The following is a 17,585-nucleotide window of genomic DNA, read 5'->3' on the forward strand; positions in this document are numbered from 1 at the left end:
TACTTTTATTTTAAAAGGGATATTTTGTGTGTGTGTGTGTGTTTTTTTTTTTTTAATTAAAGATATGGTTTTTGATTCAACAAATGCTTTGAAAGAAGGTTTGTATCCTAATATAGGACTACCCTTATGAAGCAAATATTTATTATTATTATTATCAATCATAACACTAATTTAGTCATTCTATCCGCTTCATTTACAACTATTAGGATTGAATTTAATAGAAAATAATATGATTAAGGCCATGCAAATGCCCGGGTGACCTAGTAGTATAACTTTTGTGCTATGAATGTCTTTTCTTTTCTCTTTTGTGGAATGAAAATCATTTTCTTCTTCTATGAGCAAGAGATCATTCTATTACATCTTGCTTTCATTTTTCTATTTAAGGCTGTCATGGTTACATATGATTCAAGAGTTCACGATAAGTAAGAACAAAAATATGATTACAAACTATTTTGATTCATGAAAAAAAGCAATAATAACATTTATAAAACAAAATTTTATTAGTGACACCATGTAAATACATTACAGTAATTCACTAATTGTATAAATACTTAACAAGTTAATTAGTGTCAAATCCTTCGTTTATAATCTAATTTGTGTCAAGCTCTTTTTATACTAACTCTCAACTCTTTCCAATGGCAACCAAATAAAATATGAAAAAGTAATCATTAATAATAGTATAAAAATTACATAAAAATATTTTGTAACTAGTTTCTATGGATCAAATGCTTTCAAAAAGTTCTTATAATTAATATATTTTAAACTAATAACTTTTTGAAAAGATACATCCCCCATCCAAAGCCCTTTCGGCGTAGCCATCGAGACTCTGGATAGAAACTAGCTCACCGTCCCCTTCGGCATTGCCATCAAGGCTGGAGAGCTAGGAATCAAATATTATTAATAAGAAAAATTATAAATTACAATTATATCTAGAATGTTCCTGTTTACAGACAAGTCTTGTATTCCTACCTCATTGTTCCTATATTTTCATTTTTCAACTTAAATAAAAATCTTTAGTACATTTACATGTTCTTCCTCCTTTAAGCAAATCCTCCATCTATTAAAAACTTTGGATTAGGGTACAATTCCTACATTGGAAAACAATTAAAATAGTGTAACTATCATGGATAATAGAGTTTAAAATAGCCAATTCAATATTTTTTATAATAGTAGAAATTGAATTAGATTAACTAATTGAGAGTAAAGAAATGACTTACAATGATCAAATTACATCATAAATGCTTTTTCTTAACTTTTCTCCTCTAGCTAATCCCTTTTTATGTATAAAATATTTCTGAGCATGACTGGTAATTTGATGATAAGTTTTTGTTTTGACATAATATTTTGAAATTCTTGACCAATTTGTACCTTCTGCTTGATATCCTCTAACAAATAATCTACCAAAACATGATTTTTGAAATAAGTATTAACAAATTTTACACAAAAAATTTTTAAACAAAAACATAAACTATTTAATTAGTAACAATTTTTTTCTTTTTTGGTTTTCAATCCAACCAGAAATGTTATTATGTCAACCACTCAACCATTGTCAAAACAAAACAAATTTAGCAATCAACAAAACTATGCCTCATTTGCAATTGCCTCATTTGCAATTACTTTAGAGCTCTTTCAAATTGCTAGTTATTGATGCACAAGTTAATATGAAAGCTTGGATTAAGAAGAAAGCAATGAAGTGAAGCAGAGTCGGTCTTACAAAAGAGGAATGTTAGACTTATATATTGTAGACAATGTACAACAAGGTAGAGATATATCTAAAACAGGAGAAGTGCTCCTATATGCTAATACTAGTTGCTTCACTTTCTTCTTTTGTGTAAACACCAATATTCAACTAGATAATAGATAAACAAATAAATAAATAAATAAGAGGAAAAAAGAAACATATAATAATAATAAATACCTATGCTCATCTTCAGTCCACCGAGAATATTTCTTTGTATTGTTGGTGTTGACAGATTGGTTTTGTTCCCTTGTTGCTGCCTCCATTGGTGCTGCGGCCGCGACTAGCTCCGCCCTGCCATGATAGAAATAAACAAAATATTTGATAATCAATGAATTTCATATAAACAATATTTTTTTTTTCTCTTCCAAAAAAGAACGATACAAATGTTGTGTCATTTATTAACACCTTGCAAATTATTTAACGATAAAATAATTTGACTAACAAGTACCCAAAATTTGTCAGTTTAATTTTTTCTTTTCTTGATATAAGATTATTTTGTATTTAATTTTTTATATATATATATAATATTTTTACTAAAAATATGAATATTAATAGTATAAGAATATCAAAAATATCTAAAACAAGGAGTACAAAATATACCAAAAATTTATAATAATAAAAATTCAAAAGTATTAAAAATTTAAAAAACCATGTTGCATGTAAATCGAAGATATGGGATTCGATTTATCAAAACCATTTTACCATGAGTGTGGTCAGCTGGTACGAAATCGTGTCTTTAGTAGCTGATTCATGCATGTATGTAATTCGAATCCGATTTAGTGCGTAATAGCTTAAATCAAATTTTATCGATTCGATTTATATAAAATGCAATTTGGGACTTTCACGTAGCCTTTTATATTAGAATTGGTTTATTAAAGTAAATTATCCTAAAACTTGTAAGAAAAAAGAAATATAGAATAAGTAATTAAAAAGAAAAAAAGAAAGAAAGAGGAGGAGAGAATGAAAATATGTATCGGCTAAAAATAAATAAAGAAACAAAAAGAGAATAAAAATATGTAGAGTACATACCCGTGATGATGATGATCAGTGTTATAAGGCGGTGGTGGTGGGGTTGTTGTTGTTGCATTGATGATGGGGATGGAGACAGGGTTGTGTTCCAATGTGGTGGCAGGAGCAGCCATTGTCATAGTCATGTTCTCAGATGCAGCAGCATTCAGAGGAGTGTTTGCAGTATAACCGTTATGGATGACATTGATGTCCTTCATCAGCTTCTTGAAGCGTTCTTGCAGTTGCGCCGGGGTCTTTCCAGGGAGACGAGCAGCGATGTTGTGTTGAGCATACTGAAAACAATTGGCAATAACTGACTCAAAGGCTTTGTTCTCCTCCCAAGTCCAGACCTGAGGTTGCATAGGTTGGAGCTGAAGCTGAGACTCAGGTCGTTGATAACCACACACGTCAGCAAGAAACTGCTGAAACTGCTGAGGATGAGGGTGGGACTGAGGCTGAGGCTGAGGCTGAGACCAAGGTGGTTGATAACCACACATGTCAGTGAGAAACTGCTGAGGCTGAGGCTGAGGCTGAGGCTGAGGCTGAGGCTGAGGCTGAGGCTGAGCTTCTGGCAAACACTCAGCAACAACCATATCGAACTGAGGGTGAGACTGATGTGGTTGATAACCACACGTGTCACTGAAAAACTGAGCTACTGTAATCTCCCCTACATCCGGCTGCGGCTTGGGCTGGGGCTGAGACTGAGGCGGAGGCTGTAGCTGAGGTGGTTGATTGCCACCCACGTCAATGGCACACTGCTCTACCATATTCCTTCTATCCGCATCCAAGTCTATCATATCCCAAGGATCTATCATATCCAAAGGATCCATCATTGAGAAAGTACCTAGTTCCTCTTCACTCATTCTTGGCTTCTTGCTTCTTCTTCTTCTTCTTATTAGCTTCTTGCTTGGTTTCCTATTTTTAGATATAGCATTTATATAAGCTTCGGATAGAGTGTGTCACTTTAAATTAGATTATGGAAAAAATAGAAAGTTTTCGTTTTCAAATCCTGTTTCATTTTTGAATTCTATTTTATTTTCCAAATCCTATTCTAGGATGGATGGACCGACATAATGAAGATTCTGAAAGTTATCTATAAACAATAAAAGAAACAGAGTATTTATAAACAAACTGGTTTTCAAAATTAAAAATTAAAAACAAAAGAGTTGACTCGACAAAATTTGTTTAAATAGACTAAACTTTTATTTTAAATAACCATGTATCATTAATCCAACCGTTTAAACTTTAAACTCATTGTATATGGAAAGTGGTGTAAATGTAGAGGGAAAAAATAAAAATAACTGTTAGGATTTGATTCCCAACAATAACTACTCTTTTGTTACTCTTTTAATAGTATATTTTTTTTCACTTTTAACCTTTTTTTTAATTTTAACCGTAATTTTTATTCTAAATTGAAAAATTCATAGGTTCATTGGAATTTTTAATTTAAGATCAGGATTAAAATAAATAATAGTGACTAATAGTTTGTTATTAAAAAATTAATAAAAAATATATTTAAAATATAATTAAAACATCAAAAATAAATTAAATATTAGAGACTTTTTTAAAAATATTTTAAAAACAGAAGCGGATTGATTTTTTTTAGTAATGGAATTTCTGATTGTGTTATTTATTATTATGAAAAAAATATTTTTTTTAATTTAAATCCTGCCTTGAATTTTCCACCCAACTCTTATCACCTTCATCAGAAGAGGGAACTCCAACAGATTTAAGAAGCTGGCCCACAAGTGCGTTGAATTTTCCATTCATTACTTCTTCCATTGCTCTCTGTTTTTCCTCTTTGAACCTATTGCATCCACTTACTTCATCCTTGGAACTGGATCACCCCAGTTATCCTCGTCTTCATCTTCATCTTCATCATTAGGAAGAGAATATTCCATCTCTTCAGCAGAGGATGCGTCCTCATTGTCATTACTGCTTTCTTGGGAATTGTTTTCCATCCCTTTTTGCAATTCCCCATTCGACTCATCCTAATAGAAAAAACAAAATAAGTGTTTGAGAATAGTTAAGTTAAGCATTATACTCACACCACTGTGTGCACTTTTTATACCTGTCGAATGAGTTCATATCAACAGAAAAATCACCTGAAAGATCACATATTGAAGAAAGACTGGGTTACACAAATATCTCTTGGAAATATAAGATTCAAAAAAATAAAGACAGCAGCATAGAAATTTACTTGACAAGGATGAAGTTGGACTAATGTGTGGAGTCGCAAAAGGACTTGTACCATTCAATTTCATATTTTCGCGCTCTAGCTTTGTGGGAACTTTACTATTCAACTTCAAACTACTCTCATCATCCTGTTTCTTCTCATCCACATTTGATCCCATCAAACCAGCACCACAATAATGGCACATACTACACATTCAATAATAAAGCGAAAAGCTTGATTCCTGCTCTGACACAAGAAATAAACTATGTCTTAGTATTGAATTACTTTCAATACTAAATATCCTTCATTCAACTAATTCATGAAAAGAACCAATAAAATTCATCTATTCCTATTTCATTAAAATGTCCTAAGTTCAATTCCAGTTTGCTTCCCTTCTGAGTAATTTAATACTTATCAAATACTATCTATTAAAATGTCGGCATAAAAGAGTTCGTATAAAGAATGAAATAGTAAAACACAGATGCTCATTAATCAAGAATAATAATAGAATCAAACAATTGCTTTATCATGCTAATTCTTTCATAGAATACAAAAATAACAAGTGCTACCAGTGCTGTGCTTTTTCAAGGTTTAACAACATTTTTACAACGAGAGAAGGGGATACAAGAAATATAATATGATACCTTTCATAGACCAAACACAAAAGAAACATTCAATCAAGAGGAGCTCCAAACAAAATGAAAAGGCTTTTATTTGGTATTATTTAGTAGATTGATGCAACAGATATAGAAAAGATACAGAACAAATCTGCATCAAGTTGAATCAAACAAAGCTAGGGGAACAGAAAACTTAGTCTCCACCAATGGGTAATTTCTTGGGGGTTGTCAATCTCCAAACAAAAATCCAACAAGAGATACAAGATCAAAAGAATGAGTACAAATAACAGGACTAAATCAAATATTAGACCAAGTGCTACAACTGCAGATTCAAGTATTATGTAACAAAAAGGCCAAAACCAAAGTGGAAAAGTGACTTCAGATGCACATTCTGTCATGCAGGCAACATCAGAATTCAGAATCCGTGATTTTGAATTAGAACTATGAAACAGCAAACACTCTCAACAGCTCTTGACATGGATCAGAGCTGAACGAAGAGGGGAAAGAAATTCCAGAAATTATACATTAACAAAGAAAGAAAAAATAAATTGATAAACCCGCACAAAACTGATCCACAAAAATCAGATGAAGCACCCAATCAAGTCTTCAGTTTTCCAGGTAGAAAATCAAATAAGACCTTCAACATCTTTCCATCTTAGACCAATATTCATCCAGAAAAGTGCCATTTTCAGCTCCAATAAAGGTTTAAAACAATAAACCATAACTTGAAATTTACAAAAAGAAGAAAAAATGACAAGAAATGTAGACCTTACCGTCAAAGCAAAACCAAGAACAAATACATGGATGTGACCCCAAATCAATCTCAGCTCCCAAGCAAAACGGGTAAAAACCCTCTTCAGGAAAAGGAAAAAAAAAAAGTCCACTGTTTTCTCAAATAAGCAAAGAATTCGGTGTACGAAGAGTTGCACAAAACCAGCCCAACTATAAAAAGTTCGAAACTTTTCGGAGGAAACTAAAATGGGTAAGCATCAGAAAGGCGATATCCGAAGAATAGAAGAATTGTTGAAAGAGGTTCAATGAATGAACACAGAAAAGAAAGAAGAAAATAAAAAGAATAATAACAACAAGAAGAAGGAAAAAGCTGACAGAGTGTAAAATGTCAATGAGATTATGAAGAAGGAATAAGAAAGCACAAGAAGAAAACGTTGTTGCTGGGGCCCACCCCTTATTTCCTTGCTTTCAAAGCCCCAAAATATCAGAGTTTTCAAATTTTAAAATTTATATAATTATTTTACTTTTAATTTTTTGACCCAATCAAAATATTAATTACTTCATAAAATAAAAATTAAAAAAAATTGAAAAGAAAGAAAATGTTAAATTGTTGGTGATTGCTACGGTACGATGATAAATTTATAAGTATCGATACGTTTAAAATATGGACAAATAATAATAAATCATGTGACATTTTTTTTTTCACATAAGCATTTAATTTTTTTTTTAAATATATATTATATCATCATTTTTACTAATATACCCATTTAATTAAATAAAAAAAATATTTTTTATTTAATTTTATAAAAAGTCTTAAACATCTTTACTTTATTTGATTAGACAAAAATACTCTTGTAAATTAATCAAATTTTAGAATTCAATTAATCCTAATTTTATAGTTTCAAATAATTTAAATAACAAAACAAAAACATATTAAAAAAAAACCAAAAATTAATCTTTCTTCATCTTCTCCAATTCTCCTAATCATTAGTGTCCTCCTCTAAAGCAAAGCAAAACATATAAAAAAAAATAAAAAATCAATTTGTTCTACATCTTCTCCTAATATCATTCGTGCCCCCTCCCCTCTGAAGCACACCAAAACGGCAAAATCCTAGCAATAATTGACTGCATTGATCTCAGTAGCTAGCTAGCCACGGAATTTAAAGAACATAAAAGAGAAGGAAGGCTAAACCACTCAACTGGGCAAAGGCTGCGTCTTTCTCCTCTATGGAAGTTCTTTGAATGCCCATTCGTCCTCCATCATCGAGCCCCTTCGCCCTCCATCGTCGAGCCCCATCCAGCCGTCGTCGTCCAACACCTCTCCCTTTCTGGTAGCCACCGTGTCTTCCTCCACTCCTCCCTGCACTCTGCCACTCTCTATCTGCATCATCAAGAATGGAGCTTTTGACTCAGGTTGGTTCTTGATTTTTTTTTTGTCTGATTTTTCACTGCTTCTATTTATTTTTCTGTTCTGTTCTTGAGTTAATTCTGGTTTGTTCCTAAGTATTTTAGTACTTGATTTTAGTTATGATTTTTAAATTTCTTGATTCTTGGTTGGCATATTTTCTGCAGTTCTCTAGTATTCTCTTGGTTGCTATTCTTGATTCTTGATTTTTGTTATGATTTTTTAATGCTTCTATTTTTTTCTGTTCTGTACTTGAGTTGATTCTGTTCTTTGATTTTTTATTCTTGATTTTTCACTGCATCTATTATGATTCACCATAGCACGCTATTTGATGTTATTTCATATACAAGTGTTTCATTTATATCATAATTAGTAATACAACTCTAAATCTTTGAAGTTTGGCTAATTATAATTCATAGAGCATGCTACAAATCATTTTTATAAAACTCAGAAAAAAATTGAAAAGCTGCATGCCTATTGAAAGTTGAAACCAAATTAATAGTACTGTTTTAACTCTTTCCTAGTAGTCAATAGCAGAAATAGGCATTTGGTTTAAATATGCATGTAATGTTACAAAAAATTTGATTCTTGTTACTTATCTAGCTTAAATATGTATTGTTTTTACCTTCTTGACTAAACATATTTTTATCTCTCTTAATGACTTTTAGTTTATCACTGTAAAATTGATGAGCAAACCAGAGAGTTTTAAGGAACTAAGACAGCGATAAAAGAAGGAAATACTTGCTATTTAATTCTTTGTTGATTGTCATTATCAATCTTTTATTTGGTTTAATATTTCTTTAATGGCACAGAACTAATGTTATTTTTTGTGCCTTAAAAAACTAGTGAAGTCACTATCATAGTACTAAATATGTTTAAGGGATTTGGCCAATTTTAAGGGCTAGATTCTTGTCCTCGTCTATGTTTCACTTATTTTTTATTTTTATTTTTATTTTTATTTTTATTTCATGACTTCATAATAATAATAATAATAATAATAATAATAATAATAATAATAATAATAATAATAATAATAATATATTTCTAAATTTTGCATTTCTTCTCACTCATCTTCTTATGTAGTTAATGTCTTTGTTTCCCTGTTTCTGTGTTTTCACTCACTCACTTCACTTTTACACACACTTTCCTCTCTGCTGCTTCTGTCATCGCTCTTTAATTTTGCTCCATGAAACCGTTGCAACACTAAGCTTGCTCTTCTTCATACAGTCACTCAAACCCTGTCTTGTGACCCTTTTCAGGTTTGATCCTCAATCTTTATTTTATTTTGTTTTCAGTATTTCGGGTGTGTGTTAATTCACCAAAGTTTGTAACTTTCTCTGTGATTCTCTGAGCTGCTATGTTTTCTCTGAGTGGCATTTTTTGCTGTTTGCTTTAATTTTAAAACTGGATTTTGTCAATTATTCCATGACAATGACTTGAAGTAATTAACTAGCCCTTTAAATTATTATTATTATTATTTTGAAAAAAAATTCTTTTTTTTTTGGTGAGCTTGATTTATGTTGTTTGTGGTGTTTGGCTTGGAATTTTGCTTGGTGTTTAAGGTTTTATAATGGGTTAGTGTGTGAGTAGACATGTTGCAGTTCATCTTGGTCTTTTATCTTTAATGTGAAGCATTTTAGTTGTTTTCTATAAAGTTTGGTAAGATGTGTGAAACCAGCTTTTCTTTTTGTCTTTGCTGTTTTGGTTGATTGAAACTATTGTAGAATTTTTCTGCCTTTATTTCATAGGGTTATTGTCCCGGTCTATGGCCAATAAGTCAATAACCCTATTGTAGAATTAAAAGTAGAAAGTGGAATTAAAAGTCAACAAAACAACGAGTGGATATGGATAATTGTGCTGAGTGGATATGGATAATTGTGTTTTCAAATTCTATTTCTCTTTGCTATTTTAGGTGAAAGCTGAGCAAAACTGGTTTGATCGAAATGCTAACTCAGTTGAATTAGTTACTTATGGCTGGTCACATTTTTTTAAATAAGTAGGTTCACATAATTGATCTAGATTCTAAGATCAATAAGGTTTTGTCATGTTTAGGGTGCGAGAACCTTGATCTCAATGGCTAGAAACTACGATGTTTAGGATAGGTAGTTAGAAAGATTAACACTTCTGAGATCCAAATCATGTTTAAACATTTTAAATATAATATTATGAATTTAATCTGATGGTATGTAACCATGTTGTCTGCCGTATGTTATGCTTTTACTGGTCGGGTGCGGTGCTGCCAAAATATTTAAGAATTTCTCTAATATCAGTAATTAGTGGTGCTGTTTCAATGGTTACAAGGTCGGCTGGTTTAGAAATTAGATAAACCAGGGTCTGTTTTATGGTTATCTTGTATGGCATTGAAGATACCAAAACCTTTGCTCCTGAAGGCTAATGAGTTCAAGTGTGTGAATACTTTTATTTCTCTAAGAAAGAACACATTGCAATTGTGCTTAACTACTGTATAATTGTCAGTGTGATGTGTACATATGGAAGTATAGTCATTGTTGTCTTAGTCAACACATGGTTCAATGATTAACAGAACAATGTATTTTATTCAATTTGCTTCTAGAGTTGGCGTGTTTGGAGGGTCTTGAGATTTCTTGGAGTAAAGTCACTAATTTTAGCATCAACTTTCTAAAAGGTACTTTCCGTTTCCTTGTATTTTTGTGGTGTTTCAGAACAATCAGGATTTTTTATTTTATAGGTTCAACCTAGCATTTTCATCTTCTTCCATGGATTTTTCTTTGTTTTCTGTTTTTTATGTGAATATATGGTTATAATTCTGAATGCAGCTATCAACCAATTAGTTTGTCTTTTCTGTGGAAAAATTTCAGTTATATATCCAATCTTCCTTGGGCTTCATTTCTTTGATGTAGACTTCAGTTGTATAAATCATTCTTGGAAAAGTCTCTTTGTTTTTCCATTTGTCCTTGTAATTTCTGTAGTTGATATTGCTTATGTTAGTCAGTAGACATGTTACAGTTTGAATTATAAACAGTACCGATATACAATACTAGCATCTCAGCTTGCCTGTTTGAACAGAATTCTTGAGTTTCAGTATTTCATAATTATTTATGCTTCATTAATTTTCGATGATGTCCTGGTTCATTTCAGGGTTGCAAAAGCTTTCCTTACTAAACTTGGAAGGGTGCCTTGTAACAGCTGCATGCTTGGATTCTCTTGCAGGTTTAATTGCTTGATACACTTTTACGCTTATTATGTTGCTGATCTAGAAAATTGGTCGCTGGTGCACGGAATTATGATCACACTTTTCACAACTCCGGTACAACTAACCAGCAAGTGTACTGGGTCATCCAAGTAATAAAACCTTACGCGAGTAAGGGTCGATCTCACGGAGATTGTTGGCTTGAAGAAAGCTATGGTCATCTTGTAAATCTTAGTCAGGCGGATTCAATTGGTTATGAGTTTTGATAATTGAAAGATAAATAAAACGTAAATTAAAATAAAGATACTTATGTAATTCATTGGTGGAAATTTCAGATAAGCGTTTGGAGATGCTTTGTTGCTTCTGAACCTCTGCTTTCCTATTGTCTTCATCCAATCATGCGTGCTCCCTTCCATGGCAAGCTGTATGTTGGTGGATCAACGTTGTCAATGGCTACCATCCGTCCTCTCAGTGAAAATGGTCCAGGTACGGTTTCTGTACGGCTAATCAACTGTCGGATCTCTCGTCTCGGATGAAAAATACCAGGCACAGCTACCGCACGGCTAATCATCTGTCGGTTCTCACTTGTGTCATAATAGGATCTCTCTATCCTTTTGCACACTGTCACTACGCCCAACATTCGTGAGTTTGAAGCTCGTCACAGTCATCCCATCCCAGATCCTACTCGGAATACCACAGACAAGGTTTAGACTTTTCATATCTCAGGAATGTTGCCAATTGGTTCTAGCCTGTACCACGAAAGTTCTAATCTTACGGATTCGAATGCTCTGTTGTCAGGAGAGGCAAGTCAAATCCGTGGATCAGAGACCCATGAGATTATACTCTGGCTGTCGTCCAATGACTACGTTGAACATCATGTAGACCGCTTGTGATTGTCAGGCACACGGATCTTAGCTAAGCGAGTAACGAAGATAGTGGGTGATTGTCATAGGTCACCCCTTCATTCTGACTTAACTGAATTAAGTACGAGAGTATATCTTGGAGAAGAAGTAAGCGTGAATTGAAAGAGAAACAATAGTACTTGCATTAATTCATGAAGAACAGCAGAGCTCTGTACCTTAATCTATAAGGTGTAGAAACTCCACCGTAGTAAATACATAAGAGAAAAAGGTCTAGGCATGGCCGAATGGCCAGCCTCCCAAATGTAACATAAAAGTGAAAAGAGGTTCACCCCCCTCCTTTACAATAGTAAAAAGTGCTATTTATACTAAACTAGTTACTAAGGATTACAGAAAATAAGTAACTAAGTGCAGATAGTGCAAAAATCCACTTCCGGGGCCCACTTGGTGTGTGCTTGGGATGAGCATTGAGCTTTACACGTGCATAGGCCTTTTCTAGAGTTAAATGCCAGCTTGGATGCCAGTTTGGGCGTTTAACTCCAGTTTTGGTGCCAACTCCGGTGTTTTACGCCAGAAAAGGGTCTCTGACTGGCGTTTAACGCCAGTTTGGGCCATTAAATCTCGGGCAAAGTATGGATAATTATACATTGCTGGAAAGCCCAAGATGTTAGCTTTCCATCCCAATTGAGAATGCACCAATTGGACTTCTGTAGCTCCAGAAAAACGCGTTTGAGTGTAGGGAGGTCAGAATCCAACGGCATCTGCAGTCCTTTCTCAGCCTCTGAATCAGATTTTCGCTTAGGTCCCTCAATTTCAGTCAGAAAATACCTGAAATTATAGAAAAATACACAAACTTATAGTAAAGTTCAGAAATGTGATTTTTGCATAAAAAATATAAAAATATACTAAAAAGTAACTAAAACATATTAAAAACTATGTAAAAACAATGCAAAAAAGCGTATAAATTATCCGCTCATCACAACTCCAAACTTAAATTGTTGCTTGTCCCCAAGCAACTAAAAATAAAATAGGATAAAAAGAAGAGAAAATACAATAAATTTCAAAATATCAATGAAGATTAGTTCCAATTAGATGAGCGGGACTAGTAGCTTTTTGCTTCTGAACAGTTTTGGCATCTCACTTTATCCTTTGAAGTTCAGAATGATTGGCATCCATAGGAACTCAGAATTCAGATAGTGTTATTGATTCTCCTAGTTTAGTATGTTGATTCTTGAACACAACTACTTTATGAGTCTTGGTTGTGACCCTTAGCATTTTGTTTTCCAGTATTACCACCAGATACATAAATATCACAGACACATAACTGGGTGAACCTTTTCAGATTGTGACTCAGCTTTGCTAGAGTCCCCAGTTAGAGGTGCCCAGAGTTCTTAAGCACACTCTTTTTGCTTTGGATCACGACTTTTACCACTCAGTCTCAAGCTTTTCACTTGGACCTTCATGACACAAGCACATGGTTAGGGACAGCTTGATTTAGCCGCTTAGGCCAGGATTTTATTCCTTTGGGTCCTCCTATCCATTAATGCTCAAAGCCTTCGATCCTTTTTACCCTTGCCTTTTAGTTTAAAGGGTTATTGGCTTTTTGCTCTTGCCTTTTGGTTTAAAGAGCTATTGGCTTTTTCTCCTTGCTTTTTCTTTTTCTTTATTTTTTGACATTTTTTTTCGCAAGCTTTGTGTTTTTCACTGCTTTTTCTTGCTTCAAGAATCAATTTTATGATTTTTCAGATTATCAATAACATTTCTCTTTTTTCATTATTCTTTCAAGAGCCAACAATTTTAACATTCATAAACTTTACTATAAAAAATATGCACTGTTCAAGCATTCATTCCAAAAACAAAAAGTATTGCCACCACATCAAAATAATTAAACTATTTTCAAGATAGAATTCAAAATTCATGTACTTCTTTTTCTTTTTCAGAAAATATTTTTTATTTAAGAAAGGTGAAAGATTCATGGAACATTCATAACTTTAAGACATAAACACTAAACACTAATGATCATGTAATGAAGACACAAACATAGTCAAAACATAAAGCATAAAAACCAAAAACAGAAAAGAAAATAAACAAGGAGATTAAAGAACGGGTCCACGTTAGTGATGGTGGCTTCTTCTTCCTCTTGAAGAACCAATGGAGTTCTTGAGCTCCTCTATGTCTCTTCCTTGCCTTTGTTGCTCCTCTCTCATGGCCTTTTGGTCCTCTCTGATTTCATGGAGGATGATGGAGTGCTCTTGGTGCTCCACTCTTAGTTGCTCCATGTTGGAACTCAATTCTCCTAAAGAGGTGTTGAGTTGCTCCCAATAGTTGTGTGGAGGGAAATGCATCCCTTGAGGCATCTCAGGGATTTCTTGATGAGGGACTTCCTCATGCTCTTGTTGAGGTCCATGAGTGGGCTCTCTTGTTTGCTCCATCCTCTTTCTAGTGATGGGCTTTTGAGATGAATCTCTCCATCTCCCATGTCTCAGAGTTGAAAGCAACTGCCTTCCCTTTCCTCTTCCTAGAGGTTTCTCTGGCCTTAGGTGCCATTAATGGTTATGGAAAAAAAAGCAGAGCTTTTTCCCACACCAAACTTAAAAGGGTTGCTCGTCCTCGAGCAAAAGAAGAAAGAAAGGAGGAGAAGAAAAAGAAATGGAGGAGATAGATGGGTGTTTTAAATTCGGCCAAGGGAGGGGTATTTATAGTGTAAGAGAGAGAGGGAATTCGTGTAAGAAGGGGTTGGGTTTGGGAGGGAAATGTTTTGAATTTGAATGGTGAGGTAGGTGGGGTTTTATGATGGGTTTTTGGGGAATAGTAGATGGATGTGAGTGGTGAAGAGATTATGGGGAAGAGGGTAGGACTTGATAGGTGAATGGTGTTTGGGGAATAGGTGTTAATGTGATTGGTCAAGGGTAATTGGGGAAGAGTGTTATGGAAAGGTGTGAAGAGGAGAGAGAGTGAGTTGGGGTAGGTGGGGATCCTGTGGGGTCCACAGATCCTGAGGTGTCAAGGAATTCTGGTCCCTGCACTTTTCTGGCGTTTAACCGCCCCTGGATAGCCCTTTCTGGCATTTAACGCCAGCTCTGCTGCCTTTTCTGGCGTTAAACGCCAGGCTGATGCCCCTTTTTGGCGTTTAACGCCAGCCAGACACCCTTTTTTAGCATTAAACGCCAGTCTGTCTGCCAATTCTGGCGTTTAACGCACATAATGCTGCCAGACTGGGCGTTAAACGCCCATTCTGCTATCCTTACTGGCGTTCAAACGACAGTAAGCCTATCCTCTAGGGTGTGCTATTTTTTATGCTGTTTTTTTTTTGTTTGATTCCGTTTTAATTCTGCAGCTGTTTTTGTGACTCCACATGATCATCAACCTAAAGAAAACATAACATGGCAATGAAAAACAAATGTCTATAAAAAATAAATATAATTAAATAACATTAGATTGCCTCCCAATAAGCGCTTCTTTAATGTCAATAGCTTGATAGTGAGCTCTTAGAGAGCTTCACAGACACTCAGAGCGTGATGGTGGCCTCCCAACACCAAACTTAGAGTTTGAATGTGGGGGCTCTGCTTGACTCTGTATTGAGAGAAGCTTTTCATGCTTCCTCTCCATGGTTACAGAAGAAGATCCTTGAGCCTTAAACACAAGGTAGTTGATAAACCACTATTTTATGGTTTATCTTGTGCCCAATTGAGTGGATTTTATCAACTCTTACCCACTTATTCATACTATTTGCATGGTTTTACATTTACCTTCCTAATTATGTGCTTTGATTGAAAACATGCTTCTTTGACCTTAAGTTCCCTATGTTTAATCCTCTCTTATTACCATTAGATGACTTGATATGTGTGTTAAGTGATTTCAGAGTTTACAGGGCAGGAATGGCTCAGAGGAGGGAAAGGAAGCATGCAAAAGTGGAAGAAATACAAGAAGTTGGAGAAATTGCTAAGCTGTCCAGCCTGACCTCTTCGCACTCAAACAGCTATAACTTTAGCTACAGAGGTCCAAACGACGCGGTTTCAGTTGCGTTGGAAAGCTAACATCCGGGGTTTCGATTTGATATATAATATGCCATAGTTTCCCTGACGCTAGGCGACGCGAACACGTGCTCCACGCGGACACATTGCAATGGCAAAAATTAGCGTGGCAGATTTCTTCTCCAGCGATTTCTGGGCTGTTTTCGACCTAGTTTGCGGCCCAGAAAACACAGATTAGAGGCTATAAAGTGGGAGAATCCATTCATTCATAATCAGACTCTCCAATTAGTTACTATTCATGATTTAGATGTAGTTTTGAGGGAGAGGTTCTCTCCTCTCTCTTTTAGGATTTAGATTTAGGATTTTATTCGCTTTCAGGATTATCTCTTTCTATCAGGTTCAACATTCCTTTTTATTTATCTTTTCAATTTAATTTATGAATTCTTCTATGTTACAGATTACTCTTTTGAATTAATGTTATTTGAGGTATTTCAGTTTACAATTATTTCTTTTATTTATATCGCTGTTGCTTTCCATCTGAAGACATTTTTATTCCGGTAGATTTACTTTTCCCTTTTGGTCTTGGTTAAGAAATCAGTAACTTAGGAGTTATCAAACTCAAACATGATTGATAATTGTTATCTTTGCTAATTGAATTGAACTTCAATAATCCCAATCTTTCCTTAGGGATTAACTAGGATTTGAGGATCTAACTAATTAGTCACTTGACTTTTCTTTACTTTAAGTAAAGACTAACTGAGTGGAATTAAGATTCAATCTCATCATCATTGATAAGGATAACTAGGATAGGACTTCTAATTTCTCATACCTTGCCAAAAGTTTATTTTATAGTTATTTATTTATTTTATTTGTCATTTAACATACTAGTTCCTTACTTTCAAAACCCCCAATTTACAAAACTCATAACCAATAATAAGAACATACCTCCCTGCAATTCTTTGAGAAGACGACCCGATGTTTAAATACTCGGTTATCAATTTTAAAGGGGTTTGTTACTTGTGACAACCAAAACATTTGTAAGAAAGGTTGATTGCTTGGTTTAGTAACTATACTTGCAACCTGAGTTTACTATAACTTCTAAACCATCAATCTTCAGTTCTTTCAAAATGGCACCGTTGCCGGAGAATTGCAAACGTGTACCTTATTATTGGTTATTGTAAATATTTACTTTTTGCTTGTTTATTTGTTTTTATTAAAAAAATTTTCAGATTTTTATTTTAAAATTTTTATCTTATCTTATCTTATTTCAAAAATCAAATTTCAAATTTCAAATTTTCAAATTTAATTTTCAAATTCAAAATTTAAATAACCTTTTAATTTAAAAATTGTTTTTATTTTCGTTTTTAATTTTTATTCACTATTATGAGTTCTCACCCCTCTCGCTTTGAGTTTGGTTCCAATGTTGTTGCAAGGAATGAAAATTATAACAGGAACATGCATCAAGGTCAAAATAATCAGAGATGGAAGGAGCCACGAGGATCTGATCAACCCTTCCGGCAGCAACACCTTCCACAATACCACAGACAAAGACCATCCTACAATGCATGCCAAAACAATAGATATGGTGGACCCCCATCATATACCTATGACCCACCTCCTCAACACAACTCTGGACCACCATACTCACAAGTCCCTTACCACCATATAACCCTAATCCGTATCCACCACACCAACCACCTTATGAGCCATATGAACCATATATAGAACCACCCCAATTCCAACCCAATTACTCCCAAGAACCACCACCTCAATATTTGCCATCTCCATATCCATCAATCCAAGAGCACTATGATCCTACTTATGATAGCCGAGCGCAACAAGAATCAAGGGATCGTCTCACGGAAACATGTACAAAACTTCAAGCAACCCTTCGCCAACTGGA

General features: G+C 34.1%; 1 protein-coding gene across 7 annotated transcripts; it reads right to left on the minus strand.

Moving 5' to 3' along the window:
* Nucleotides 1–771: 771 nt before the first annotated feature.
* Nucleotides 772–6,696, minus strand: LOC107608832 (uncharacterized). Of its 7 annotated transcripts, none has more exons than XM_088494202.1 (7): nucleotides 6,316–6,696; nucleotides 4,950–5,166; nucleotides 4,821–4,854; nucleotides 4,450–4,740; nucleotides 2,771–3,664; nucleotides 1,919–2,032; nucleotides 772–1,088 (listed from the first exon to the last, which is right to left on the minus strand). In XM_088494202.1, exons 5-7 carry the CDS (start codon nucleotides 3,610–3,612, stop codon nucleotides 1,061–1,063), a joined length of 984 nt encoding a protein of 327 aa, XP_088350328.1. In that variant the 5' UTR covers nucleotides 3,613–3,664; nucleotides 4,450–4,740; nucleotides 4,821–4,854; nucleotides 4,950–5,166; nucleotides 6,316–6,696; the 3' UTR covers nucleotides 772–1,060. The 7 variants fall into 7 exon arrangements, with proteins under 7 accessions (XP_088350328.1, XP_088350327.1, XP_088350329.1 ...); XM_088494201.1 differs by having other exon boundaries at nucleotides 772–1,057; nucleotides 4,950–5,171; nucleotides 6,316–6,675; XM_088494203.1 differs by having other exon boundaries at nucleotides 4,950–5,171; nucleotides 6,316–6,661.
* Between the last annotated feature and the right edge of the window lie 10,889 nt (nucleotides 6,697–17,585).

This window comes from Arachis ipaensis, chromosome B7 (assembly GCF_059453495.1).
Source record: "Arachis ipaensis isolate K30076 ecotype BB chromosome B7, ASM5945349v1, whole genome shotgun sequence".
Classification (NCBI taxonomy): Eukaryota; Viridiplantae; Streptophyta; class Magnoliopsida; order Fabales; family Fabaceae; genus Arachis; species Arachis ipaensis.

Coding starts and splice junctions, on each gene's coding strand:
- LOC107608832 (XM_016310573.3), bottom strand. CDS start 3,612: ATGAGTGAAGAGGAACTAGGTACTTTCTCAATGATGGATCCTTTGGAT. Junction 2,033..2,770: donor ACTGATCATCATCATCACGG/GTATGTACTCTA, acceptor CTATCATGGCAG/GGCGGAGCTAGTCGCGGCCG. Junction 1,398..1,918: donor TGGACTGAAGATGAGCATAG/GTATTTATTATT, acceptor ATGTTTTGGTAG/ATTATTTGTTAGAGGATATC.